General features: G+C 41.5%; 1 protein-coding gene across 4 annotated transcripts in view; it reads left to right on the top strand.

Moving 5' to 3' along the window:
* Window positions 1-26,467, top strand: part of LOC148773675 (acyl-coenzyme A synthetase ACSM5, mitochondrial) — a 32,146-nt gene extending 5,679 nt beyond the window's left edge. For 2 of the 4 annotated variants that reach the window (XM_088832896.1, XM_088832895.1), the window contains exons 3-14: window positions 3,518-3,728; window positions 6,630-6,837; window positions 10,687-10,830; window positions 12,280-12,433; window positions 15,047-15,126; window positions 17,391-17,514; window positions 18,382-18,462; window positions 18,598-18,699; window positions 22,295-22,422; window positions 22,508-22,607; window positions 25,222-25,341; window positions 25,745-26,467. In XM_088832896.1, coding sequence (XP_088689022.1) covers window positions 3,518-3,728; window positions 6,630-6,837; window positions 10,687-10,830; window positions 12,280-12,433; window positions 15,047-15,126; window positions 17,391-17,514; window positions 18,382-18,462; window positions 18,598-18,699; window positions 22,295-22,422; window positions 22,508-22,607; window positions 25,222-25,341; window positions 25,745-25,861 — 1,569 coding nt within the window. In that variant the 3' untranslated portion in view covers window positions 25,862-26,467. Of the gene's footprint in view, window positions 1-3,517; window positions 3,729-6,629; window positions 6,838-10,686; window positions 10,831-12,279; window positions 12,434-15,046; window positions 15,127-17,390; window positions 17,515-18,381; window positions 18,463-18,597; window positions 18,700-22,294; window positions 22,423-22,507; window positions 22,709-25,221; window positions 25,342-25,744 lie in introns of those variants that run through there. The other 2 variants (XM_088832897.1, XM_088832898.1) reach the window with 2 other exon arrangements.
* The last annotated feature ends 448 nt before the right edge of the window (window positions 26,468-26,915 follow it).

Here is a 26,915-nt window from a genome sequence, read left to right as displayed (position 1 = left end):
TGTTGAGCTTCAAGCCAGCCTTTTCACTCTCCTCTTTCACTTTCATCAAGAGGCGTTTTAGTTCCTCTTCCCTTTCTGCCATAAGGGTGGTGTCATCTGCAGATGAGGTTACTGATATTTCTCCCAGCAATCTTGACTCCAGCTTGTGCTTCTTCCAGCCCAGTGTTTCTCATGATGTACTCTGCATATAAGTTAAATAAGCAGGGTGACAATATACAGCCTTGACGTACTCCTTTTCCTATTTGGAATCAGTCTGTTGTTCCATGATCAGTTCTAACTGTTGCTTCCTCACCTGCATACAGGTTTCTCAAGAAGCAGGTCAGGTGGTCTGGGATTCCCATCTCTTTCAGAATGTTCCACAGTTGATTGTGATCCACACAGTCAAAGGTTTTGGCATAGTCAATGAAGCAGAAATAGATGTTTATCTGGAACTCTTTTGCTTTCTCCATGATCCAGTGGATGTTGGCAATTTGATCTCTGGTGCCTCTGCCTTTTCTAAAATCTGCTTGAACATCTGGAAGTTCACGGTTCATATATTGTTGAAGCCTGGCTTGGAGAATTTTGAGCATGACTTTACTAGCGTGTAAGATGAGTGCAATTGTGCGGTAGTTTGAGCATTCTTTGGCATTATCTTTCTTTGGGATTGGGATGAAGACTGACCTTTTCCAGGCCTGTGGCCACTGCTGAGTTTTCCAAATTTGCTGGCATATTGAGTGCAGCACTTTCACAGCATCATCTTTCAAGACTTGAAATAGCTCAACTGGAATTCCATTACCTCCACTAGCTTTGTTCGTAGTGACGCTTTCTAAGGCCCACTTGACTTCACATTCCAAGATGTCTGGCTCTAGGTGAGTGATCATGCCATCGTGATTATCTTGGTTGTGAAGATCTTTTTTGTACAGTTCTTCTGTGTATTCTTGACACCTCTTCTTAATATCTTCTGCTTCTGTTAGGTCCACACCATTTCTGTCCTTTTTCAAGCCCCTCTTTGCATGAAATGTTCCCTTGGTATCTCTAGTTTTCTTGAAGAGAGCTCTTGTTTTTCCTATTCTGTTGTTTTCCTCTATTTCTTTGCATTGATCGCTAGAAACTAACTAAAGATTAGAGTAATCCAAGGAATGTATACTAAAGATACTCTGGTTAACATCTGGGTGTATCTCAATGAGAATGCCCCAGAGATATTACCTCATTATGCAAAAATTACATATCTTTTGTGACTATTCTGAAAATGTTAAAATACATCTGATGAAATTTAACATTTAGCAGCCAAGAACTACCAGAGAATAATTATGTATTACATTATGCATACATTTAAAAGCTTACCTGAAGTCTGTTATATAAAGGAATAGTATGGATAAGTTGATCTGTATGTTTTAAAAACTGTTATTAAGGTAGAAATTATAAAGTTGCAAAAAATGACAGTGTATACCAAATTGATCTACATACTCAATTTAAGCTTTATCAACATTCCAGTAGACTTCTTTGCAAAAATATACAGTCTTGTCCAAACAGTCATGTGGGAATGCAAGGGACCCAAAATAACCAAAACAATCTTGAGAAAGAAGCACAAACCTGGTGGACACACACTTTCTTATTTCAAAACCTACTACAAAGTTACAGTAATCAAGCCTGTGTGGGGAAAAAACGAAGAAGACAAACTGGTACTGGCATAAGGATAGGCATAGATGAATGGGATAAACCTAAGAATCAGAAATATATCCATAAATCTACGGTCAATCAGTTTTCAACAAAGGTGCCAAGAAAATTAAGTGGGGAAAGAATTGACCTTCCAATTAATGGTGCAGGCACAACTGGATACTCACATGCAAAAAAAGAAGGTGATCCCTGCCTCACATCACACACAAGAATCAACTCAAAAATGGATCAAAGACCTAAATGAAGGAGAAAAAAGCTATAAAATTCCTAGAAGAAAGTATTGGTGCATATCCTGGATTAGGTAATGGTTTCTAAAGTATAAGCAATGAAAGAAAGTAGATAAATTTAATTTCATGAACATTTCTAGCATTTGTAAGTCAAAATGAAAAGACAACACACAAAATCACATATCTGAGATATATAATTTGTGTATATACATGTGTGTGTTTATATATATATATAGCACATATCTGCAATGTATAAAGAACTGAATTAAAATATTGGCTAAGTATTCAAATAGGCATTTCTCTAAAGAATATTAACAAATTGCCAACAGACACATGGCAAAATGCTTACCATCTTTATTCATTAAGGGAATGCAATCCCAACCACAAAGAGATACAATTTCACACAGAGTGACATGGCTAAAAACAAAAACAGACAAACAAAAAAGTGTTGGGCAAGAAGAAATAAACAGAAACAACAGGAAAACAAAAAACAAAAAGTGTTTGCTAAGAAGTGTTAACAAAGATATAGAGAAATTAGAAACCTCTACAATGTAAAATGGTGCAGATGCTGTGGAAAACAGTTTGGCAATTCCTCATAGAGTTATCATATGACCTAGAACTACTCTCATAGGTGTATATTCCAGAGAAGAGAAGCACATATTCACACAAACACTTACGCATAAATGTTCATAACAACATTATGGAAGTGGAAGTAACCCTAATGTCCATCAACTGATGAACCGATAAACAAAATATGGTCTATCCATGCATATGAATACTATTTGGCCATTAAAAGGAATGTAACACCAATACATGCTACAACATGGATAAACCTTGAAAACATGCTAAGTGAAAGAAACCAGACACAAAAGGCCACATATTGTATAATTCCATTCATGTCAAATAACCAGAATAGGCAAATCCATACAGAAAATAGATTAGTGGTTGCCACGGGCTTGGTAAGGAGAGAATAGGCTGTGACTACTAATCTATAAAACATTTTTTTAGGATAATGAAATTTTTCTGGAGTTAGATAGTAGTGATGGTTACATAACTTAGTGAATATACCAGAAACCCTTGAATTGTGAGCTTCAAAATGGTAAATTTTATGGTAGGAGAATTACATCTCAATTTTATAAAGGGGAGGTCACAGAATAGTGTGACTCTTAGACTATCTTTTGCATTAAAAAGATGGGATGGAAAAAAAGAACATACTTATGTTTGCCTAAAGATTCACTGGAAAGATTTGCAAGAAACTAATAATTGGATGGCATCACCGACTCTGTGGACATGAGTTTGAGTGTGCTCCGGGAGTTGGTGATGGACAGGGAGGCCTGGCGTGCTGTGATTCATGGGGTCGCAGAGAGTCGGACACGACTGAGCGACTGAACTGAACTGAACTGAACTGAATAATATTGGTTGCTCATTGAGACAGGTAAAGTGGGGAGCAGGATAGGCACAGTGTGGAAGAAGCCTTCTCAACACATGCCTTTTCATATCATTTTGATTTTTTAAACCTGTGAATTTAATAACTATTGTAAAAAAAATTAAATTAAAAAAAAAAGAAGAAGAACAAGCAAACAAAAATCATCACCCATCGTTTCCATTTCTTTTTTGCCTATACAACTGTCTAGGCTGGGCACCGACCCCCAATCCCTGCCTTCTGGTGGGTTGATGGTACAGGAGCAGAGGTCAAGTGGAGCTTTGAAGAGCTGGGAGAGCAATCCAGGAAGGCGGCTAATGTGCTGGAGGGTGCGTGTGGCCTGCAGCCTGGAGACAGAATGATGGTGGTGCTCCCACGGCTCCCAGAGTGGTGGCTGGTCAGTGTGGCTTGTATGCGGACAGGTCAGTGAGCCAGGCTGAGACTCCCATTTGGGGCTGATACAACCAGCCTGAGTTTGGGCAGCATCCAAATGTCTGGGAGGTGGAGCAAGTAGAACCTCATGTGTAATTTTGTTTACTTCCCCTTTACCCACCAATCACAACATGATTGTATACAGGGGCCAGATAGCACCATAATTGATCAAAGCAGGTCAGTATGTGTTTTGCTGAACATTTTCACTTTTGTCTCAGGTTCAAAGGATTTGTTAATAAACCACTCGTTAAATGCAAATAAAGAATACAGATATGTATTAGAGAATTATCTAGCTTACTTTCAACATACCAACATGAAAAGAAAAGAGAAATAGAAAGAGCAGAGAATACATCACCAAATTGGGTTTTGACCAACATCCAGACTTAAACAGCACTGGGAAGCCCCGAGTCACAGCACATTTGGAGTCCCAGTTGGGAAAGGGTCCCAGGCAGTGTGTAGACTCCATGGGTGAGACTTCAAAGATTGCAGTTCAGTGTTCTGCTTATAATCCCAGAACTACGAAAACTGACATCGTCATCAATCTGTGACCAAATCGCAAGCCTGGTTTCATGTTAATACTGTTTGTTTTGTCTTGTAAAACTTAGAATGTTGCTAAGCCTGGGGCTTGGTTGGCCAGGCCCCCTCCAGGGGCTCAACAATCTCAAGATTTCTCCCCCATTTTATCTTTGGTGCTGGAAGTCTTACATTCACAGCAAGCAGTCACTCCCAGTCAGGGCAGTGTCCCAGAAGGTTAGAAGCAAGATCAGAGGACTGCTCTGCTTTGTCTCTGAAGCCTAAACAAGACCATTCATTTAATTTCCCTAACAGTGTGAAGCAGCAGGGAGTGCTGAGGACTGTGGTGAACTGGAGCACACATGCCTCACCCATCAGGGATGACTGCTATCTTGAACATATTGATCTTCAGATGGTTCTTTCCACAAAAGAGGGAAGGCCAAAGGATATAGCCCTTAGAGCCCCAAACGCCTCTGCTGGCTCTGTGTTATGCACATGTTGAAAGGGTTGGAGTTTTTAGGCTGATTTTTCAAAAGCAAGACATCTACTTTTGGTGGAGTGCTAGTTTCTCCATCCCCTAGGAACTTTCTACCACTTAGAATGTCATCCACTCCCTTCCAGTCATATCTGTAGAACAATCTACCTGAAATTTATTGTCACAAATGTTTGCAAATCAGTACAAACTCATGTCAGAAAATTAACCTTCCTGTATGATCAAGCTTAATCCAACCATTTTGTGAATAGGTTGTCCTCCCCAACATTTTATTTTTACATATTTCTGGACAATAAATAAAAGTGAGCACCATTAAAGTGTATTCAGTTCTGAAGAAAAGAAACAAGCACACAGGTTTGGGGACTTCTCCATATTCTGCCATGAATATAAAATCCATTTAAATGAGGACTGAGGTAAGGGTGATCCTGAGGACCTGCTATGTTCCAGGCACTGTGTTAGGCACCTTGCATGATCAAAACTTCTCTTGACAGTATTATTATCATTTTTTTCTGGAATGATAAATGGAAAATGTCTCCAGTTTCCCCAGTTATACACATACCCTATCTCTTTGTTGTCCAAGTAGCTCAAGGCCATGTTCTCCATCGCCACATCAAGTCTAGCATCCTGTTCATTTCCAAGGCTACACAGCCTGAATGACCTCACATTCTCACATCCCCATGTTCTCCTGATAAGCACTTATCACTTTTCTTCCAGTCTATGGTGTTCACCTCGTTTCTCTTGCTGACAGCTCCAGCTGTCCACCATCTGCCTGGGCCGTCAAAGCTCCGGATAGAACAGACTTGGATTAGAAACAGCTGAAACAGAGAGGTGGAGTGAAGAACCAAACTGCTCAGCTCCCAAAGTGTTCACGCTGGGCTTTAAGTCCTGTAAAGTTTGGGAGATAGAGAGAAGGGAAATGAGGGTTTTGCTTGGACTTCACACTATTTGGGATTGGCCCTTTCCTCTGACTTCTGTCCTCACTCACTGGGTGGCCGATTATGTTAGGATCTCTTTCTTCTCGTCTGTGAAATGAGAATGTTGGACTCAGTGGAGTGTGGAGTGTTTACAGCCTGCGTTCTGAGATGTTCAAGTGGTTTTTCAAGAGTCTGATTAAAATTTGCCCCTGTTTTCTGCTTCCTTATCACTTCCCCTTGAGAGTAGATGAACTCAACTACTATAGAGTGGTTTTGTTTGAAGTTATATGGGGCCATGGAGCCCCCACTGCTATCCCCTTGCTGCTGCCCCAAGTGACCCACACCCAATGCTAAGATTCACTATAGCCTTTTGTATGAAAGGCCTGAAAAAGCATTGAACTAGGTAATCTCTGTGTGTGTGTTTGCTAAGTTGCTTCAGTTGTGTCCGACTCTTTGAGACCCTATAGACTGTAACCTGCCAGGCTCCTCTTTCCATGGGATTCTCCAGGCAAGTATAATGGAGTGGGTTGCCATTTCTTTCTCCAGGTAATTTCTAGGCCAATGTAATACAGTGTTCAAGATCATGGAGTCTTAAGGTTACCACTGCCTGGGTTCACAGTCACAGCTCTACAATATTTTAGCTGTGTGATCCTGGGCTAGTTAATTTATTTAAGGCACAAAGGTCTAGGTCTTAGTGTTTTGAATCTGCCAAATGGGTTTAATGATAACATCTACTTTCCAGGGTTGTAAGAATTAAATGAAATAATGCATGCAAAGTTCTTAGCATGTGTAAATGCTCTGTAAACATTCTCTGAATTTCAATATTTTATCATTAATAGTGCCTCTTCCAGTTCAGGCATTCTAAGTATCTCTGGCACTTTCCTGCTTCTATCTGGGAATATCTGGTCTGGATCTGTTCACAGGGATCTTCCCTGTCACCCAGTCAACTTTCCCTCTCTGTGTGGTATCAGGGACCATCATGATTCCCGGCATCTCTCAGCTGACAGAAAAAGACCTTAAATTTCGGCTGCAGGCATCCAGAGCCAAGGCCATTATCACCAGTGACTCCTTGGCTCCACGGGTGGATGCCATTACCACCGACTGCCCTTCCCTTCAGACCAAGCTGCTTGTGTCAGACAGCTATCGGCCAGGCTGGATGAACTTCAGGGAACTCCTCTGGTAAGTTGGAACTCTCCAGAGGAGAGCATGAAAATGAGGCCACAGCATTTCTCCCCTGTGTAAAAAGAATGCATTCCTAATTGCACATGGAGAGAGTGAATCAGAAAGGTGAATCACTTTGGAAGCCAAACAGACCTGAGACTTAATCCCGGTTACTACCTGAAGTTCCTTCAGTGTTACTCACTTAGTCAGTACTGGAATTATCACTAGATTTTTTGTACATTTGTCTCTATGATGTAATAAATACAGATTATCAGCTGGAGTAAATGAGATGATTTACATGATGCACTTAGTACATAGTAGGTGGTCAATTAATAATCTAATTTCTTCCATGTATTGAGTGCTAAATGTATTCTGAACTGTGGTGTTATAGAAGACTCTTGAGAGTCCCTTGGACTGCAGGGAAAGCCAACCAGTCCATCCTAAAGGAAATCAGTCCTGAATATTCATTGGAAGGACTGATACTGAAGCTGAAACTCCAATACTTTGGCCACCTGATGCGAAGAACTGACTCATTAGAAAAGACCCTGATGCTGGGATAGTTTGAAGGCGGGAGGAGAAGGGGACGACAGAGGATGAGATGGTTGGATGGCGTCACCGACTCAATGCACCTGAGTTTGGGTGGACTCCGGGAGTTGGTGTGAACAGGGAGGCCTGGTGTGCTGTGGTCCATGGGGTTGCAAAGAAGCAGACACAACGGAGCGACTGAACTGAACTGAACTGAATGTATTCCAGGTGTTGTGCTGGGTTAGCATTCACCTGCATTCAATCTTGCAACAAAAACTTAGTGAACACCTGTTTTGTGACAAGCATGAATAATACTTGTCAATAATGAATAATGAATTCAATAATTCATTGAAACAATAATAAATCAGCATTGTCTTATTCAATCTTTGAAAAACCCTATAAAGTGCACTTTACCCTAATTTTCCAGATAATGAAACTGAGACCTGGAAAGATAAAATGACGTGTTTGAGATGATGATAAATAATGAAGTTAAGGTTGGGACAGAACCGAAGCCATTTGCCTTTCAGCGGAGAAGGCAATGGCAAGCCACTCCAGTACTCTTGCCTAGAAAATCACATGGACAGAGGAGCCTGGTGGGCTGCAGTCCATGGGGTCGCTACTAGTCGGACATGACTGAGCGACTTCACTTTCACTTTTCACTTTCACACATTGGAGAAGGAAATGGCAACCCACTCCAGTGTTCTTGCCTGGAGAATCTCAGGGACGGCGGAACCTGGTCAGCTGCCATCTATGGGGTCGCACAGAGTCGGACACGACTGAAGCGACTTAGCAGCAGCAGCAGCAGCAAGGACTCATGGAAATCTAACTGGGCATTTTAGACTTTGTCTTGACTGGAGGCCAGAACTAAAATGGGTCCTTCACCCGGGCCTGCACTGTTAAGTAACAAATGCTTGTCTTCATAGATCAGGGGCACCAGATTCACCTGCTATTTTACTTTTTTTTTTTTGACTAATCTCAGCATTTGTCTCTTGTCCCTAGCTTAAAAGAAAACTTTGTGTCACTTGCATTTAATTGTATTATAATTTTTAGGACTATAAGACTCACAAGCATAGGTTATAAATAATGTGTCCTGTATTTTATAAAATATTATATTTCCAACAAATGGCATTGTCTATACTTTCCTTCTATTCCAATATAATCATAAGCAGCTGAAAGTTGAACAGAAAATAATCAATATATGTAAGAAATATAGTTAGATACAAAGATATATTTAAAAGCTTAAGGACATGGTAAATGCTTTTTTGAATGTCCTTTCCTACACTAGAATATTAACTTTCCACCATAAAATAATGGGAAATTATTTATTTATTTATTTGAGTGTATGCTTAGTCACTTCCATTGTGTCTGACTCTTTGTGACCCTATGGACTGTAGTCCACCAGGCTCTTCTGTCCATGGGATTCTCTAGGCAAGATACTGGAGTAGGTTGCCATGCCCTCTTCCAGGGGATCTTCCTGATCCAGGGATCTTCCTGATCCAGTGATCGAAAGCTCATCTCTCATGTCTCCTGCATGGGCAGGCAGGTTCTTTACCACTAGCGCCACCTGGGAAGCCCCATTTATTTATTTATTTTGGGGTGAGGTTTGAAATACAGATTTTAAGGTCCCACATCTGACCTACTTAACCAGACATATCTGAACAAGGGCCCAGATCCTTATATTCAGTGATCTGCCCACGTGATTTTGATGAGCTGTCAGGTTGGTCTGAATCAGCAGGCTCTGAATTTTGGCAGTCATTAGAATTACGTAAGGAACTTAGAAAAATTAAGAAAAAAAATGTTCAATTCCAGAAAAATAAACAACCCATCAAAAAATGGGCCCAAGAACTAAACAAACATTTCTCCAAAGAAGACATACAGATGGCTAACAAACATATGAAAAGATGCTCAACATCACTCACTATCAGAGAAATGTAAATCAAAACCACAATGAGATACCATTTCACGTCAGTCATAATGGCTGCTATCCAAAAATCTATAAGCAATAAATGCTGGAGAGGGTGTGGAGAAAAGGGAACCCTCTCATACTGTTGGTGGGAATGCAAACTAGTACAGCCACTATGGAGAAAAGTTTGGAGATTCCTTAAAAATCTGGAAATAGCACTGCCATATGACCCAGCAATCCCACTTCTGGGCATATATACCGAGGAAACCAGAATTGAAAGAAACATGTGTACCCCAATGTTCACTGAAGCACTGTTTATAATAGCCAAGACATGGAAGCAACCTAGATGTCCATCAGCAGATGAATGGATAAGAAAGCTGTGGTACATATACACAATGGAGTATTACTCAGCAATTAAAAAGAATACATTTGAATCAGTTCTAAAGAGGTGGATGAAACTGGAGCCTATTATACAGAGTGAAGTAAGCCAGAAAGAAAAACACCAATACAGTTTACTAACACATATATATGGAATTTAGAAAGGTGGTAACGATAACCCTGTATGCGAGACAGCAAAAGAGACACAGATGTATAGAACAGTCTTTGGACTCTGTGGGAGAGGGCGAGGGTGGGATGATTTGGGAGAATGCCATTGAAACATGTATATTATCATATGTGAAATGAATCACCAGTCCAGGTTCGATGCATGATACAGGATGTTTGGGGCTGGTGCACTGGGGTGACCCAGAGGGATGGTATGGGGAGGGAGGTGGGAGGGGGATTCAGGATGGGGTTCAGGATGGGGAACACATGTACACCCGGGGTGGATTCATGTCAATGTATGGCAAAACCAATACAATATTGTAAAGTAATTGGCCTTCAATTAAAATAAATAAATTTATATTAAAAAAAACCAAAACTGTGCCCAGGCCCACCAACAAAGATTCTGATTCCATTTTCTTCAACTTGGAGCCCAGGAAACAATATTTCTTTCAAAAAACCTATCAGGTGATCCTAAGATCAGCCAGGATTGAAAAACAGTGAATTAGAACATTCTCCAGATCACAAAACTTTTAGGAATTACCCACATCTCAAAACTCCAAATTTAGCGAACACTTAGGAAAACAACTCTAAATTACCAGGAACTGAGGTAGAACTCAAAAATGCTGGTTCCCCCAGAAGGTCTCATGCCTTGATAAAAGCACAGGATTTTTTGAGTGAGTCATTTAATTATTCTGAGCCTCAATTTCCTTATGTACAAATGGTTATAACCCCATGAGATGATTGTAGGGGTCAGAGATAACTCAAGCTGGAGCTTCCAGCAGGTTCCTGACACATGGTATTTATCAAATGTAGCCTGTCTTGTTGTTGTAGATATTACTGTGACTATGACTGTTGACACTGCTAGCAGTACCCCTGTAATATTTTTATATTTACAGGGAAGCATCCACAGAACACAACTGTGCAAGGACCAGGAGTCAAGACCCAGTGGCCATCTACTTCACAAGCGGCACGACTGGGACCCCCAAGATGGTCGAGCACACCCAGGCCAGCTACGGACTGGGTTTTGTGGCCAGTGGGAGGTACCAGGGGTCAGCTTGTCTGGTGGGTCCAAGGAACAGAAAAGTAGGTGGATGAGCTGGAGGAGAGTGGATGACGGGGAAAGTGGCAGGAGTCGAAGTTAGGAGCTAACAAGGGGTCAAATCAGGTAAGGATCAGAAGGCTTTGGGCTTTACTTTGAGTGAAGTGAGAAACAATTGGAGGGGTTTCTGTTTTGTTTTTTTTTTAAGTGTGGTAAACTACACGTACCATTAAATTTACCACTTTAAATATTTTAAGTATATAGTTCAGTGTCATTAAGTAAATTCACATTTTTGTGCAATCGTTCCCACCATTCAGCTGCAAAACTTTTTCATCTTGCAAATGTGAAACCCTGTACCCATTGTACAAAAGCTCCCTAATGCCTCCTACCCCCAGCCCTGAAACAAACATTCTACTTTCTGTCTTAATGAATTTCACTCCTCTGGGAACCTCATAAAAGTAGAATCATACAATATTTTTTCTTTTGTGTCTTACTTACTTTACTAAGCATAATGCCTTCAAGGTTTATTCATGTTGTAGCCTATGTAAGAATCGCCTTCTTTTTTAGAACTGAATAATGTTCCTTGTGTCTATACTAATATTGCTTATCCGTTGCTTATCCACTGATGGACACTTGGATTGCTCCCACCTTTTAGCTGTTGTCAATACTGCTGCTATGAACACGGGTGTACAAATATCCATTCAATTCTTCTGGATATATAATCAGAAGTAGAATTGCTGGATAATATGGTGAGCCTATGTAATTTTTTGAGGAACATTGGAGTGTTCTGAGCAGAGGAGTGACAAGATCTGATTTGCTTTTTTTTTTAAAGGATAACTCAGAATATTGGGTTAAGAATAAACTGTAGGAATCAAAGGTGAAGCAGAGGGCTACTTAAGAGGCCAGTGCATTGAGAGGCAAAGGTGGAGGCTTGCCTGGGGGAATAGCAGTGGAAGGAGTGAGAGGAAGCGTGATCCTGAAAGTATTTTGAATGCGGACCTAATAAGATTTGATGGGAGGTGACAGACAAACCTCAAGGATAATGCCAAGTTTATGCCTATACTTACTAAACTATAAGCCCCTCCAAGCAAGACTAATCATTCATTTCTCTATCCCCAGTGGTAAGGGCAGGATAAATACTGAATAAATACTGACTGAACAAATAAAGTGCCCTTCCACATTATATTGAGATTACTTGTTAACTTATATATCACTCTCAGTAGACTGCGAAGTGTTTGGAAGCAGCACATTTGTTTTTTTTTTATTCTAGCCTAGGATATAGGAATATAGAAGATGCTCAATAAATGCTTTGGAGGCAGTTTGGCTTTATGGTTCTTATACAGATATGACAAGTGTAAGTGAGTGAGTAAGGCTCCAAATAGGAGAACAGACTAATGTAATTCTTTTTAAAACACTGCTGAGGGTTCTGATTTTCTCCAATTTTTGGCAGGAGGTGGGTGGCCTTGAGCAAATCAGACATCTTCTGGAACTCAACTGACACTGGCTGGGTGAAGGCAGCCTGGACTCTCTTCTCTGCCTGGCCTAATGGGTCTTGCATTTTTGTGCATGAGTTGCCCCGGGTCGATGCCAAACTTATCCTAAATGTAAGAGACAAAAACACCTCTTCTGTGTCGGGTATAAATTAGATGAGTGGGATATAGGTTTTGAGTGTGCAGGATAAAAGGCATGAACCGGTGACTACAAAGTTTCTTTGACATTAACCCAAAAGTCTCCCAGGACCTTCCATAATCTGGTTCATGCCCTCCTGGTTGTCTTGAATCATTGCCCATCCTCTAACTATATTCCTAGACATAAGGCCACTTAACATCTCCAAACCTTTGCATGTTCTATTTGGTTTTTTGTGGGGTGCCTTTTCTGATACTACTTTCTTCCTTGTGCTCTTGTCAAAACCTTGGGGGAAAATTACAACCTACTCCTCAACATTGTGTGCTGCTGCCCATGATGCAGAGCATAGACAGTTCACCCAATCCTTGACTCTCCAGCCCATCCTTCCAGGGTTTTCTCATAATCAATGTCCCCAGTGAAGATACAGGGCATCTTTCTTCTGCCCTCCACATCCTAACCACAACTTTTTAAAATATCAGAGGAACCATCTGCCCATGTTCTTTGCATTGAGGCAAGCTGTATAACATGGTGGTTAATAGAACAGGCTGGGCCATTAGTCAGACCTGGCCTTTGATCCTACATCTTCCGTTTGCTCGCTTTGTTTTCTTGGGAAAGTCACATAATCTCCTTTAGCTTCATGTTTCTCATTGGCAGGGAAGAAAGGGATAATATGGCTCAAGAGAGTTGTTATGAGAATTAAATAATATTAGGCCTATGGCCTGGCATGTAGTAGGTTCTTAACATATATTAATTATTTTATCATCATTAGCAAACTCACCATCATTATTACTCGTCCAGGGCTTGATAGGCCAATGTGTGCCTTCTCCCTCCGCTTCCCCCTACTCTGAAGCAGTATGTCAGTCGTCTACTGCTGTGTAGTAAATTACTCCAAAATATATTAATTAAAAAGGGGTTTCCCTGGTGGCTCAGTGGTAAAGAATCCACCTTCCAGTCCCTGAGTTGGGGAGATCACCTGGAGAAGGAAATGGTAACCCAGTCCAGTATTCTTGCCTCAAAAGAATCAGACACAACTTAGTGACTAAAACAACATAGAAATTTAAAGCACAAATATTTATTATCTCACAGTTTCTGATGATCAGAAATCTGGGATCAGCTTCCAGGTGGCTCTGGATCTGGGTTTCTCAAAGGGTTGCAGTCAAGATGTCAGAAAGCTATACTCATGTTGACAGTGGCATTATTCATAATTGTTAAAAGGTGGAAGCAATCCAAGTTCTAGCAACCCAGATAAAATGTGACACATACTTGCAATGGATTATTATTCTGCCTTTAAAAAGAAGGAAATTCTGCTATATACTACATCATGTTGAAAACATCATGTTAAGTGGTATAATATATAGGACAGAAGGACAAATAATATATAAATACCTGAAAGTGAAGTCGCTCAGTCGTGTCCGACTCTTTGCGACCCCGTGGACTGTAGCCTACCAGGCTTCTCTGTCCATGGGATTCTCCAGGCAAGAATACTGGAGTGGTTACCATTTCCTTCTCCAGGGGATCTTCCCGATCCAGGGATTGAACCCGGGTCTCCTGCATTGGAGGCAGATGCTTTAACCTCTGAGCCACCAGGGAAGCCCATATAAAAATACCCATATATACATGCCCATATATAAATACCTAGAATATTCAAATTCATGGAAACAAAGTAGATGGTCAGAGGATGGGGGTAGGGGAAATAAGGAGTTATCATGTAACAGGTAGAGAGTTTTAGTTTGGGAAGATTACAAAAAGTCTTAGAGGTGAACGGTGGTGATGACTGCAAAAGAGCATGAATTTACTTAATACCGCTGGACCATACTTAAAAATAGTTAAAATGGTAAATTTTCTGTTATGTTTATCACAAAAACAAGAAAAAAGATGTCAGCTAGGGCTGCAGCTGTCTTGATATTTGACTGGGATTGGAGATTATGTTTTAAACTGCACTTATGTAGGTTTTAGAAAATTCCAATTTCTCACTGGTTCTTTGCCAGAAGCTTCAGTTGCTCACTACAAGAACTTGTCCATTGGACGACTAGAGTGTACTCACAACACAGCAGCTTGTCTTTCCCAGAGTGAGGGAACCAAGAGATGGAGAGACAGTGACAGTGCCCAAGGTGAAAGCTGTGGTCCTAATGCCACATCTGTGTTAGGCTATTGGTCACATAGACCAAATGTGGTACCTTGTGGAAGGGGATCGAGTTTAAATACTGGTAGGTGGAAATGGTGGCTCAGATGGTAAAGCGTCTGCCTCCAATGCAGGAGACCCGGGTTCGATCCCTGGGTTGGGATGATCTCCTGGAGAAGGAAACAGCAACCCACTCCAGTACTCTTGCCTGGAGAATCCCACGGACGGAGGAGGCTGGTAGGCTACAGTCCGTGGGGTCGCAAAGAGTCGGACACGACTGAGCGACTTCACTCACTCACTCACTCAGGTGGAAATCATTCCAGGCCATCTTGGAGGCTGGGTACCACATGGCATTTTCAACTTTCCTCCTCTGGTAATGGGAATATAAAGACCTGATTCACCCACTCCCCCTCCGTGAAATGCCACCCTCTTAACTCTAAAAAGATCTCCACACTTTGTTTTTGTTTAGACTCTGTCCAGGTTCCCGATCACCACCCTCTGTTGTGTCCCCACCATCTTCCGTCTGCTTGTGCAGGAGGATCTAACCAGGTATGGCCCATCTTTTTGGTGCTGTGGTGTTTTTAGATACCCAAGTATCTAAATTTATAGCACAATTCAGTTCAGTTCAGTTCAGTCATTCAGTTGTGTCCGACTCTTTGCCACCCCATGAATCGCAGCACGCCAGGCCTCCCTGTCCATCACCAACTTCCGGAGTTCACTCAAACTCACATCCATTGAGTCGGTGATGCCATCCAGCCATCTCATTCTCTGTCATCCCCTTCTCCTCCTGCTTCCAATCCCTCCCAGCATCAGAGTCTTTTCCAGTGAATCAAGTCGTCACATGAGGTGGCCAAAGTATTGCAGTTTCAGCTTTATCATCAGTCCTTCCAATGAACACCCAGGACTGATCCCTTTAGAATGGACTGGTTGGATCTCCTTGCAGGCCAAGGGACTCTCAAGAGTCTTCTCCAACACCACAGTTCAAAAGCATCAATTCTTCGGCGATCAGCTTTCTTCACAGTCCAACTCTCACATCCATACATGACCACAGGAAAAACCATAGCCTTGACTAGACAGACCTTGGTTGGCAAAGTGATGTCTCTGCTTTTTAATAGCTGTCTAGTTTGGTCATAACTTTCCTTCCAGGTACCCCTGATAACACGTGCCTCTCTTATTCCAGTTTTCTTTCTCTCAGTGTCTCTCTCACACAGATGTACACACATACTCACAAGCATATACACACATATCCTTTGTAGACACCTCTTAGGAATGAACTTCTGGCCCCCAGGAATTTGCAACCAAATGGAACTGAACTGAGTAGAACTAAACAGTCTGAAATTTTGGTGCTTACACCCATATACCCATAGGCCATTCCCTCAGCAATGAAATTAGAAAAATTGATGGATAATTGTTAATCACCTGTGGAATAGGTTTGTGGCCAGAGCCTTAGGTCTGGTGGGACTAACAAGTCCACCACAATGGAAGCTCCATCCCTAGTCCCATACTAACTCCAGCCAGCCATTCTCAAGTGAATGCCACTGGGCACCCAACAGAAAGTGACAAGACACTGCAAATGGCTCCCATCTTGGGTGAATCCAAAGCAACATCTTCTGGTAGGGCAAGTTTCACTGCTGGGGTGGGTAGAGAGAGGTCCATGCCCATTGGTCACCTGCTGACCCTCATCTCTGTCTCCCTTGTCTATTCTCTCCCAAATAATGGGAGTTGCCCCAACCCCCTTATCTTCCCTAATCCCATATATCTGGTCATAAAGTGCCTAAGAGAGCGAGTTCTTCCATGATTCTCAAGGTTAATTCTTCTATGATGTAAGAATTCTTCATATCCATTGATCTATTGTGAATATTTACACAGCATGATTTGATCAAAAGCAGACTTAGAATGATTTGTTCAAGCATAAAGTGATTGAAAGATACTTGGTAATATTAGGTAATAGCCAAACCAATTTAATCCAAAGGGGAAAATGATCACAAATTTATCTACAGTCTCTGATCTTTCACATTTTGAATAATTTGTTGAATACTTTTGCAATATATTTAATATCTGTCAGAATTTTGGGGTTTCTAAAGGGCTACTGGAGAAGACTCTTGAGAGTCCCTTGTACTGCAAGGAGATCCAACCAGTCCATTCTAAGGGAGATCAATCCTGGGTGTTCATTGGAAGGACTGATGCTAAAACTGAAATTGCAATACTTTGGCCACCTCATGTGACGAGTTGACTCACTGGAAAAGACTCTGATGCTGGGAAAGGTTGGGGGCAGGAGGAGAAGGGGACGACAGAGAATGAGATGGCTGGATGGCATCACCGACTCTGTGGACATGAGTTTGAGTGAACTCCGGGAGTTGGTGATGGACAGGGAGGCCTGGCGTGCTGTGATTCATGGGGTCACGGAGAGTCGGACACGACTGAGTGAATGAACTGAACTGAACTGAACCAAAAGGGCTACTTTCTATCTTCTTAGTTGTTAATTGATTTCTCTTTTTCAGAGATGGTTGTCCTAACCAACTTATTATCAATCTGTTTGCAACGAAATCATTTTGACCAATTCACATGGAATTCACCATTGTTATGCCAAAACCTATTGTATGAGGTTCTGATTTTATTTCAAACTCAGATAAGATTTTTTTTTAAGTTTTTTGTCCATACCTGCAAGGTCAGGGCACTTGGGGCAGATTTATAACCTTTATAAGTATAGCAGCCTATGCTTTAGTGCCTCAAGGTGTCTGCCAGCTGTGCTAGAGTATGAGGTTGGGCATGGGGATTCTGACATATGTGGCCTTGTTTTTTGGCTGAGAAAGATACCAGTTTCAGAGCTTGAGACACTGTGTGACCGGAGGGGAGGCTCTGACTCCTGATGTGAGGGAAAAGTGGAAGAGCCAGACGGGCCTGGAGCTGCACGAAGGCTATGGTCAGTCTGAAACCGTGAGTGTTGCCAGGCCAGTCCCTGCCCAGGTCACCTCCATCTGAGCCCTCAGCCAGTCAGTAGGGATAACTTGTCTGTAGGGACAGCTGGTCTGCAGAGCCTCCTGCGTTTCTGGCTGTCGTCTCTGTGATACCTTCAGGGACTGCCCTGTACACAAGGAGGAGAAGAGAAGTCGCTCAGTTGTGTCCAACTCTTTGCGACCCCATGGACTGTAGCCTACCAGGCTCCTCCATCCATGGGGTTTTCCAGACAAGAGTACTGGAGTGGGGTGCCATTTCCTTCTCCAGGGGATCTTCCCAACCCAGGGATCGAACCCAGGTCTCCTGCATTGCAGTCAGACGCTTTACGATCTGAGCCAGCAGGGAAATCCATTCCCCATTCACAAGGAAGAGAAGCTAGTAACAAAATACTAACTTTTGTTAAAAACAGAATCGGCCTTTCCTTCCTTTTGTTTTAAAGGTAATTTAATTTCACAATGACACCATAGCCAGCAAACTAATGCTCATGGCTGAGGTATTTGTCTCCACCAGGACAACCCATGTCTGTCTCTGGTCAGAGTCTGGTCTTAAACAGCATTCTCTACAGCCACCTGGGCACAGATTTGGTGATCAGTTGAGTCTTTTAGCTTCGTGACAGCTTAAGTTCTTTATGTGTGAGTGTCCATTTGAGTGTTCAGTAAGTGTTTGTTCTTTATGGAAAGAACTGAAGGAAGAAAGGAAGGAAAGGGAGAGAAGGAAGGAAGGGAAGATGAAAGGAAGAGGAAGAAAGAGGGAGACAGTTTGAAGCCAGAGTGAAAGGAAAGGCATGGACCAGGAAGGAGACTAAGGAGATAAGCCTCCTCCTTATTGGTTCTGGTTTCTCTTCAGGTTCTAATCTGTGCCAATCCAAAAGGGATGAAAATCAAGTCAGGATCCATGGGGAAAGCGTCCCCACCATATGATGTGCAGGTAGGCAGCCTCTCCCAACTGTTGATAAGGCTTGATAAGAGCAAACACACATATCTGGATTAGCAATAGCTGACAGCTGGCAGGGTGGCCTGGCTGTATAAATATCAAGACACCATCCTGTGATCTCTCTGCCAGGTTGTAGATGAGGAGGGCAACGTCTTACCTCCTGGAGAAGAAGGGATTGTTGCTATCCGTGTCAGACCCACCAGGCCCTTCTGTTTCTTCACTTGCTATTTGGTAAGTAACAGAAAATGGCCATTTTCACAACAATTGCACTGTGCCAAGCATGGTGCTCCATGCTTTATAAGTATTTATTTGTTTAGCTTTTGCAATAACCGTATGAGTTGGCACTAATATTGATAAGACGTTATTATCAATAAGGAAGCTGTTATAGAAAGATGAAGGGACTTATCCAATATCGATCACTTAGTATTAATATGTACAGGACATGGGATTTAAATGTGGTGTGTCTAAGGGTACATGCCATCATTTTAATGATGAGATAAGGGCAACTCAATCATTTTAATGATGATAAAATCAAGGTTCAGAGAAGGGAAGGGACTTATCAAAGGTCAAATTAAAATTTCTTATAAGAACCTAGTTTTCAGAACTCTTTGCCTTGAGTCTTGTGTGGATAAGGGTTTGCTGTCAGGGCTTGTGTCCTGGGTTTCCAGTCCAAGTTTCTGTGATAATTCAGTAATTAATTCTCCCTTATACCCACCTTGGGTGGTGCTTGTGACAGATTCTGTTTTCTCCAAACTCTTCTCTACAAAACTCTGCTGACCTGGCTCTCAATCCTGCTCATTAGTAGCAGCTTGGAAGCTTCACACATTACTGATACTCAAGTTCCAAGTCAGTGAAAGGCAACTTTCTGAGAATGGGCATCAGCTCCCCAGGTGATCCATATGTGTGGCCCAGCTTTATAGGAACTCCATCTTCTGAGCAACAATATTGGAAGAAGCAGATGAAAAGCAATCCATTTGTTTTTCAAATGCTGTACATGTATTTTATGACTTTTCTGTGATTACAAGAGGAAAATCTTTCATGATATTCCATTTAAAGTGATAGAAAGCAACCTACAAAACAACAACAAGATAATAATTCCATCAAGCAGAGATGATGTGAAAATTTAAATGTATTTCCTTCTAATCACTTTTGTAAACAAAAGTAAATCCTTGACTTTCCTGAAGAATTTATTCCGTATTCACTGAGTACCTACTTCAAGCCAGCATTGGACAGGAAAGATAAGACCCTTGTTCTCGTAGGGCTTCCATACAGGACTTTTGTGAGCCTGTGATCATGCCATTGAGAGTCAATGTAAAGTTTTTTCCTAACAAGAACATTTCCTTTCTTCAACTTTTTCATTTCATCTTAGCACTAGCTGTTAGTTTTGTTTCTGGGTGATTTTTAGCAAAGAAAATTCTGAAAGCATTTAATCTCTTCATGAGAATCATGGAACATTGAAAATTAATAGAGGTTGTCAGGCCAGAGTTGCTCTGTGAATGCTGGGTTGTCAGTAGGACTGACCAGGTAAGCTCATCCCCCTTCATTAGTGTGTATATTCCAAATAGCTGAGATTGTACTTGTCAATTAACTAATGTGCCTACGTTAATTTTATGCCCAGTGTAAGGAATTTACTTATTTTCCTATGGAAACAAATTGTCAAATGCCAGATGTTCATTAGAGAATGGTTTATAATAGACAAAAAAATGTGGATGTACTATCTGAATTTCTAACAGTGGGAAATTAGTTACATAAATGATATAGCACTGCATATAAAAAAAAAAGAAGAAGGAGAGAGAGAGAAAGATAGAAAAAGAAGAAAAAGGAAAGGGAAAGGACTAAAAAGAAAACGAATCCAGTTTCTAATAACATAAAATTGTTTAAATAAATAATATTGCAGTCACACGGGAATATTATGCAATTATTTTATATTTCATTAGACTTTTTATTATTCTGAAAAGATGCTCATGATATATTGTTAACTAAAGTAAAACTGGATTTTAGGAATACATAGAACAGAATATTTTGTATTCACACAAATGTGTATATGTGTAGAATCACAGATAAGCCACGAAAAGGTACCATACACAAGATCAAATTTTTAGCCTTAGTTATCCTAATAGTGAGACTGATCTCTTGTCATCCTTCATCTTTATTTTGTATTTATTCTATAAGAAATATATGATTATATAATATAGAAATGATAAATTTTTTTAAAATGAAAGGGTCCTCAAGTGTAATTTCACATATATAATTGGTACCACACCATACCACAACTTTGTACTGTGTACTTTTTAACATTATGTCATGAGTCTTTTTTGTGGCACTCAGTATGTTGGGAAAAATTCATTTTTTATGACTACTTAGAGGTCCCCCACTTTGGGAGTAATATGATTATTAAGCTTTGTGTAGCACATTCCCTTCTGAGGGCCTTGGCTCTGATGGCAGCACATTGAATACATCCCTGTGCCCAGCCTGACAACAAGCATAATTACCCTGAGAAAGTTAGAGACTTATTCACAAAAACATTATCATAAGTCTCAATATCTAATAGAACAAGTTTCTCCTTCTTAACTTCTTTAGAAATGTTTTACCTACTTACTCTTATTTCTCTTTTCTTTCACAGTCAGTTTGGAATCAACTTGCCAAGTTCTCTAGAAACTGTTAGCATTTTAGTTGGAGTTGCATTGTGTATAGATCAATCTGTGGATAATTAACATCTTTATGATATTAAGTGTATCTTTCCAGTCATGCATATCTTCTTTGATGTTCTATAGAGTTTTATATTTTCTGTATACGCTTCTTACAGATTTTGTGTTAGATTTATTTTTAGGTGTTGCTAGCTTAGCTTTTTCTTTATTTTTCAGAATGCATGTTTAAAATTAAAGTATAACTTACATACAGTGAAATGCCCCTATGTTACATGTACAGATCAATGACTTTTGACCTGTGTAACCACCATGGCAATTAAGATATAGAACATTTTTTATTTCCCCCAAAAGTTCTGTTGTGCCCTTTTGCAGTCAACTCCTAGACTCCAGGCAATTGCTAAATTGCTTGTCATCACTGAAGAATAATTTTCCCCCTTTTTTTAAAAAAGAACTTTATGTAAATAGAATCAAAGCATTAATTTGTGTGTATCTGCTTTCTTTTTCTCAGCACACGTTTTTGAGATTCATTGCAGGTGCCAATAACTTGTTCCTTTTTCCTGGTGAGCAGTAGCTTTTACTTTAAAGCTTTGAGAATCAGAATTTGATGTTTTATTTCTTTCCTCTACCTTTGCTTTTGCCAACCACCCCCTTTCTATTTTCGGTGATTGCTGAGCACAAAGAGTATCAGTGCGCTCCTTTGTCCTGAAAAAACAGAGCTCAGACCAGGACTTGGAAACAACCTAGAGGAGTGGGATGGGGAGGGAGGAGGGAGGGAGATCCCAGAGGGAGGGGACATATGTACACCTATGGCTGATCATGTCGACCTTTGACAGAAACCAACACAATTCTGTAAAGCAGTTATCCTTCAATTGAAACTTTAATTAATTAAAAAAAAAAAACAGAGCTAACAGCTCTGTGCCCACCCCCCTGCCCACAAGTATGCTGCCTAGACACTTCCAGGGATGGTAGTGAGTGTCTGTCCTTAATCATTTTCTGATAGCTCCCTTTCAGTTAAAAAAGGGAAAACCCACAGATTCACAGCTCCCCGTCCAGCAGTGACTTCTGGCCACTGGATTTCCTGTTGAGGGGTCCTCAGACATCTGCAAGGGACTGCTCAGGCCATATGTACTGGGTGACTGTGTTCAGATGGCCCTTAATGGGCTCACTGTGTCTTTCAGGACAACCCTGAGAAGACAGCAGCATCAGAACGAGGGGACTTCTACCTGACGGGGGACCGAGCCCACATGGACAAGGATGGCTACTTTTGGTTCATGGGAAGAAGTGATGACGTGATCAATTCCTCAAGGTCAAGTTGTCTACACTTGCCTTCTTCCTTTGAAGCTTCGTAGCAGAGAGGAGGACCCTTGAAAGAGTTTGTTTTTCTCTTCCAGCTACCGGATCGGGCCTGTTGAGGTGGAGAGTGCACTTGCTGAGCACCCAGCTGTCCTGGAGTCTGCTGTGGTCAGCAGCCCGGACCCCATCAGAGGGGAGGTAACTAGTCCAACCAAGAGCATTCTCCTGGTTCTGTACCTGCCAGCACCCAGCAGAGTAACCTGGAAGGCCCAGGTTCCCCCATATCTCACTCCATCCAGGTACTGCAAAGCCTGAAATGCTACCGTCAGACAAATACACATGTCTTTTGGTTAAGCATTGCCTTCATGTCTTTAAGGATACAAATACTCTCCAGAGGGACACCGTAGGAAGATATAAACACTTTGGTGTCAACTGGACATGGAACTGGATCCAAAAGGGGCTATTAGATGGAGATGTTGGTGACAGGTGCAGGCTTTGTCATTCATCCTGTCCAATAAAAGGTCCTTTTCCATTTGCAGATGAGAGTATAGTAAGCAAACCAAACATGGTCACTGTTGCCTGTGACTTGATAGGGATAACCAACTTGAGGGATGACAAAATAAGTATCCCAAGTGACCTTGATATGTCAGATGTGCTCAGTCACGTCTGACATTTTGCAGCCCCATAGACTGTAGCCTGTCAGATTCCTCTGCCCATGGAATTTTCCAGGCAAGAATACTGGAGTGGGGCACCCTTTTCTACTTCAAGAGATCTTCCGAACCCAGGGACCAAGCCTGCATCTCTTGTGTCTCCTGCATTGACAAGCAGATTCTTTACCATTAATACCATCTGGGAAGTACATGATATATCAGAAAGATAAGCCAATTTTAATAAATTGGCCTTTCTCAGGAAATATGCAAATACCTTCCAATGGGTCCCAGAAGAAGGGACAGTATGACAGAAATAAACTCATAGGCAGACCTATGAACTTTTCAGTGGCTGTAAATCCAACATAATCCTAAAGTATAATGTAGTTACTTTATGAAAGTTAGTACAAGATCAAGCTACATCCTCAGAAGCCTCAGGAGAGAGGAGTGATTTGCAAAGTCTGGACCCTGGACTGCTCACAGCTTCATCTTCTGGGAGTTTTGTTTAAAATACAGATTTCTAGACTTAAAGTGAGACTTGTAGAATCAAAGTGATTGGGGATGCAGCCTTAAGGAATCTTCATTTTGACCAGAAGGCCCTAGCCAAGTGATTCTGATACCCACTAAAATTTGAGACCACTAATATACAGTGAAGGAGGTACAGAAATTGTAGCTGGAAAAGTATGACTAGTCCTGCATACCCCAAATTAACTGGGGCTGTGACAAATGCCTGTGTGTTCAAAGTTAAGCCAAGTACGGTGCTCAGAATAGAACCTGGCACATAGAAACTGTTTGATAAATGCTCAGTAGTTTTAACAGTAAGAGAAGGCCCTTCCTAAAAGCCAGATCTATCTGCACCTGAAATGGTATGAGATGCCCACCACTGGAATGTATGTAAAGACAATGAACCACTGCCTAGGGTATTGTTGGCAGAGTTGTATACTGGCCTTTTGAACTCTTCCATGAACTCTTCCATGGTTTCCATCAGAAACCATGTTCTGTTGTGCGTGAGTTTGGGACTGTTTCTTGTCCTTAGCAAGAGGCAACCTGCAAGAAAGATCTGGGCAGAGAGAGCCAAGGTGCAGAATGTCCAGGATGTTTCAGGATGCCTGAAACAGCTGTGCAGCAAAATGCTTGCTGATTGCAAATACTCACACATGCAGTCTCAGTAAGACCCACCATCCCTTGAAATGGTATGAATTTTCCCCCAGCCCTGCCTCTACAACCCTATTCCTAGCTGCCTTCCTAATTCCCTGGTGGCTCAGTTCAGTTCAGTTCAGTTCAGTCACTCAGTCGTGTCCGACTCTTTGTGACCCCATGAATCACAGCACGCCAGGCCTCCCTGTCCATCACCAACTCCCGGAGTTCACTCAAACTCATGTCCATCGAGTTGGTGATGCCATCCAGCCATCTCATTCTCTGTTGTCCCCTTCTCCTCCTGCCTCCAATCCCTCCCAGCATCAGAGTCTTTTCCAATGAGGTGGCCAAAGTATTGGAGTTTCAGCTTTAGCATCAGTCCTTCCAATGAACACCCAGGACTGATCTCCTTTAGAATGGACTGGTTGGATCTCCTTGCAATCCAAGGGACTCTCAAGAGGCTCAGACGGTTAAAAAAAAAAAATCTGCCTGCAATGCAAGAGACCTGGGTTCAATCCCTGAGTTGGGAAGATTCCTGGAAAAGGGAATGGCTATCCACTCCAGTACCCTTGCCTGGAAAATTCCATGCACACAGGAGCCTGGTGGACCACAGTCTGTGGAGTCACAAAGAGTCAGTCACAACTGAGTAACTAAACAAACACAGGCTCACTATGAGCCCTAAGGAGTCTGTGAAACTCCTCTCTCCAAGGTATTGTCATCTTAAGAGAAGCATGTTGGCTTCTAACTGTCATTTCATGTATGGGGAAGAGTTTGGTAAATAGGATTCTAAATCATTCTATAAAAGCCATAATTCCCAATAATTACTCCCAATAATTGATCCTAACAAAGCAGACAACAGAAAAAAATTGGTGTCCAATTTGCAGGCCAAGTCCAAGTCACTGGTAAGTTTCATGTTGAGCTGGTAAATGTAAGCACTTATTCACAAGGCTAGGTTAAAGAGAAAAGAGTCGTTATATGGGGACTGATTCTTTGTTTTTTCCTTTGTTTGGTTTTGGTTTTTTCAACAGGTGGTAAAGGCATTTATAGTTCTTTCTCCAGCCTACTCCTCGCATGATCCAGAGAAACTAACCCAAGAACTCCAGGAGCATGTGAAAAGGGTGACTGCTCCATACAAGTACCCCAGGAAGGTAAACATCTAGGAGTTCTAGGACTTGAAAAGCTGGGAAATCAAATGGGAATGTGCTCCCTGCACTCCTACTCAGGGCCAGGCACTAGGAGTGTGAAGACTGTGTAACTCTGGCTGCTTCACCCATTTCTCCCTGTTTCTTCACTGGGCCTTCCTTATAGCACACTGTGTGCCCACACTCAGAGTTGGCATAAACAAGATTCAGTGGGTGGTACTGAAATGCTTCTGGAAAGTGCATGTATTCCAGGCCAGCTGTTTTTATTGTTGCCATTTGGGGAAAACAAGGAATCATGGATGCTTTCCAATGACATGTCAGAGGGTAATGATTCTTTCAGGACAGAAGTCTTGCTGTGAAATGATCACTGTAAAGAGTTCTTTTGTTTTTTTGTTTTTATGGTCACTAGATAGCCTTTGTTTCAGAACTTCCGAAGACAGTTTCTGGGAAGATTCAAAGGAGTAAATTGAGAAGTCAAGAGTGGGGAAATGAGAAGCAACCCCAGAAAGGTCCTATAAGTCACTGAAACTTCCAAGAGGAACTGGTGGAATCACTGGCTAATCCCCACTTGGAGCATCATCCTTTCAACCCTACTGAAATCAAAGGCTTGCAGTCTCCAAATGGGCATCTTTAGCATCATTGGATGACCCTGGAAGAAAGCAGAGAACATCATTAACCACCAGTTCAGAGCCACTGCCCGGTCTAGCAACTGTTCGGTGGCTTAGCTTCCTCATCTGTCGGGAGGTATCCTCAGTAGCTGCCCACTGGTATTACTTCCTAATAAGCTTTTAGCTAACCCTCCAATGGACAGGTCACCAGAGTGTTGGAGGCACTTGTGATCTTACTGCCAGGGGCAGTGTAACCACTTGACCCTTTTGATAAAACTATTTGGTAATCATATCCAGGGCCACAAAAATTAATCATACCTTTAGTTCAGAAACTCCATCTTTGGAAATCACTACAAAACAAAATATTCAAGAGATAGTTACTGTAGAATTGTTTAAAACAGTAACAATTTGGGGGAAAAAATTAATGCCTAAGTAATAGGGCAATGATTAACTAACTAAACTGTGGTAGATTAACTCAATAACATGTTTTGTAGCTGGCCATTAAAAATATGTGTTGGGAAAAACAGGCTAAATTCATTTTGTCAGAATAAAAATAATATATGTATAGTGGAGAACCACAACTTTCTATGATAAAGGAAAATCTACAGAAGAAAAGAGACTGGAGGGAAACATACTAAATGTTAACAGCAATTTTCTTGAGTATTGAAAATAATGGGTGATAGATTTTTTCCTTTCTCTGCTGCTGCTAAGTCGCTTCAGTCATGTCCGACTCTGTGTGACCCCATAGATGGCAGCCCACCAGGCTCCCCCGTCCCTGGGATTCTCCAGGCAAGAGTACTGGAGTGGGGTGCCATTGCCTTCTCCGTTCCTTTCTCTACATGTCTCTATTTTCCAAGTTTTTCAGTGAGTATATTTAACTCTTTTAATTAAAAAAAAAATATTTTTGAGAAATGATCACTGAATATCACACTCTGCCTCATATCTTGTTCTTCCTCCACATACAAACACATC

Source organism: Moschus berezovskii, chromosome 27 (genome assembly GCF_049115385.1).
Source record: "Moschus berezovskii isolate FMDL1 chromosome 27, NW_MosBer_1.0, whole genome shotgun sequence".
Lineage (NCBI taxonomy): Eukaryota > Metazoa > Chordata > Mammalia > Artiodactyla > Moschidae > Moschus > Moschus berezovskii.
Note: the sequence above shows the minus strand (reverse complement) of the source record. Positions and strands in the feature narration are given on the sequence as shown.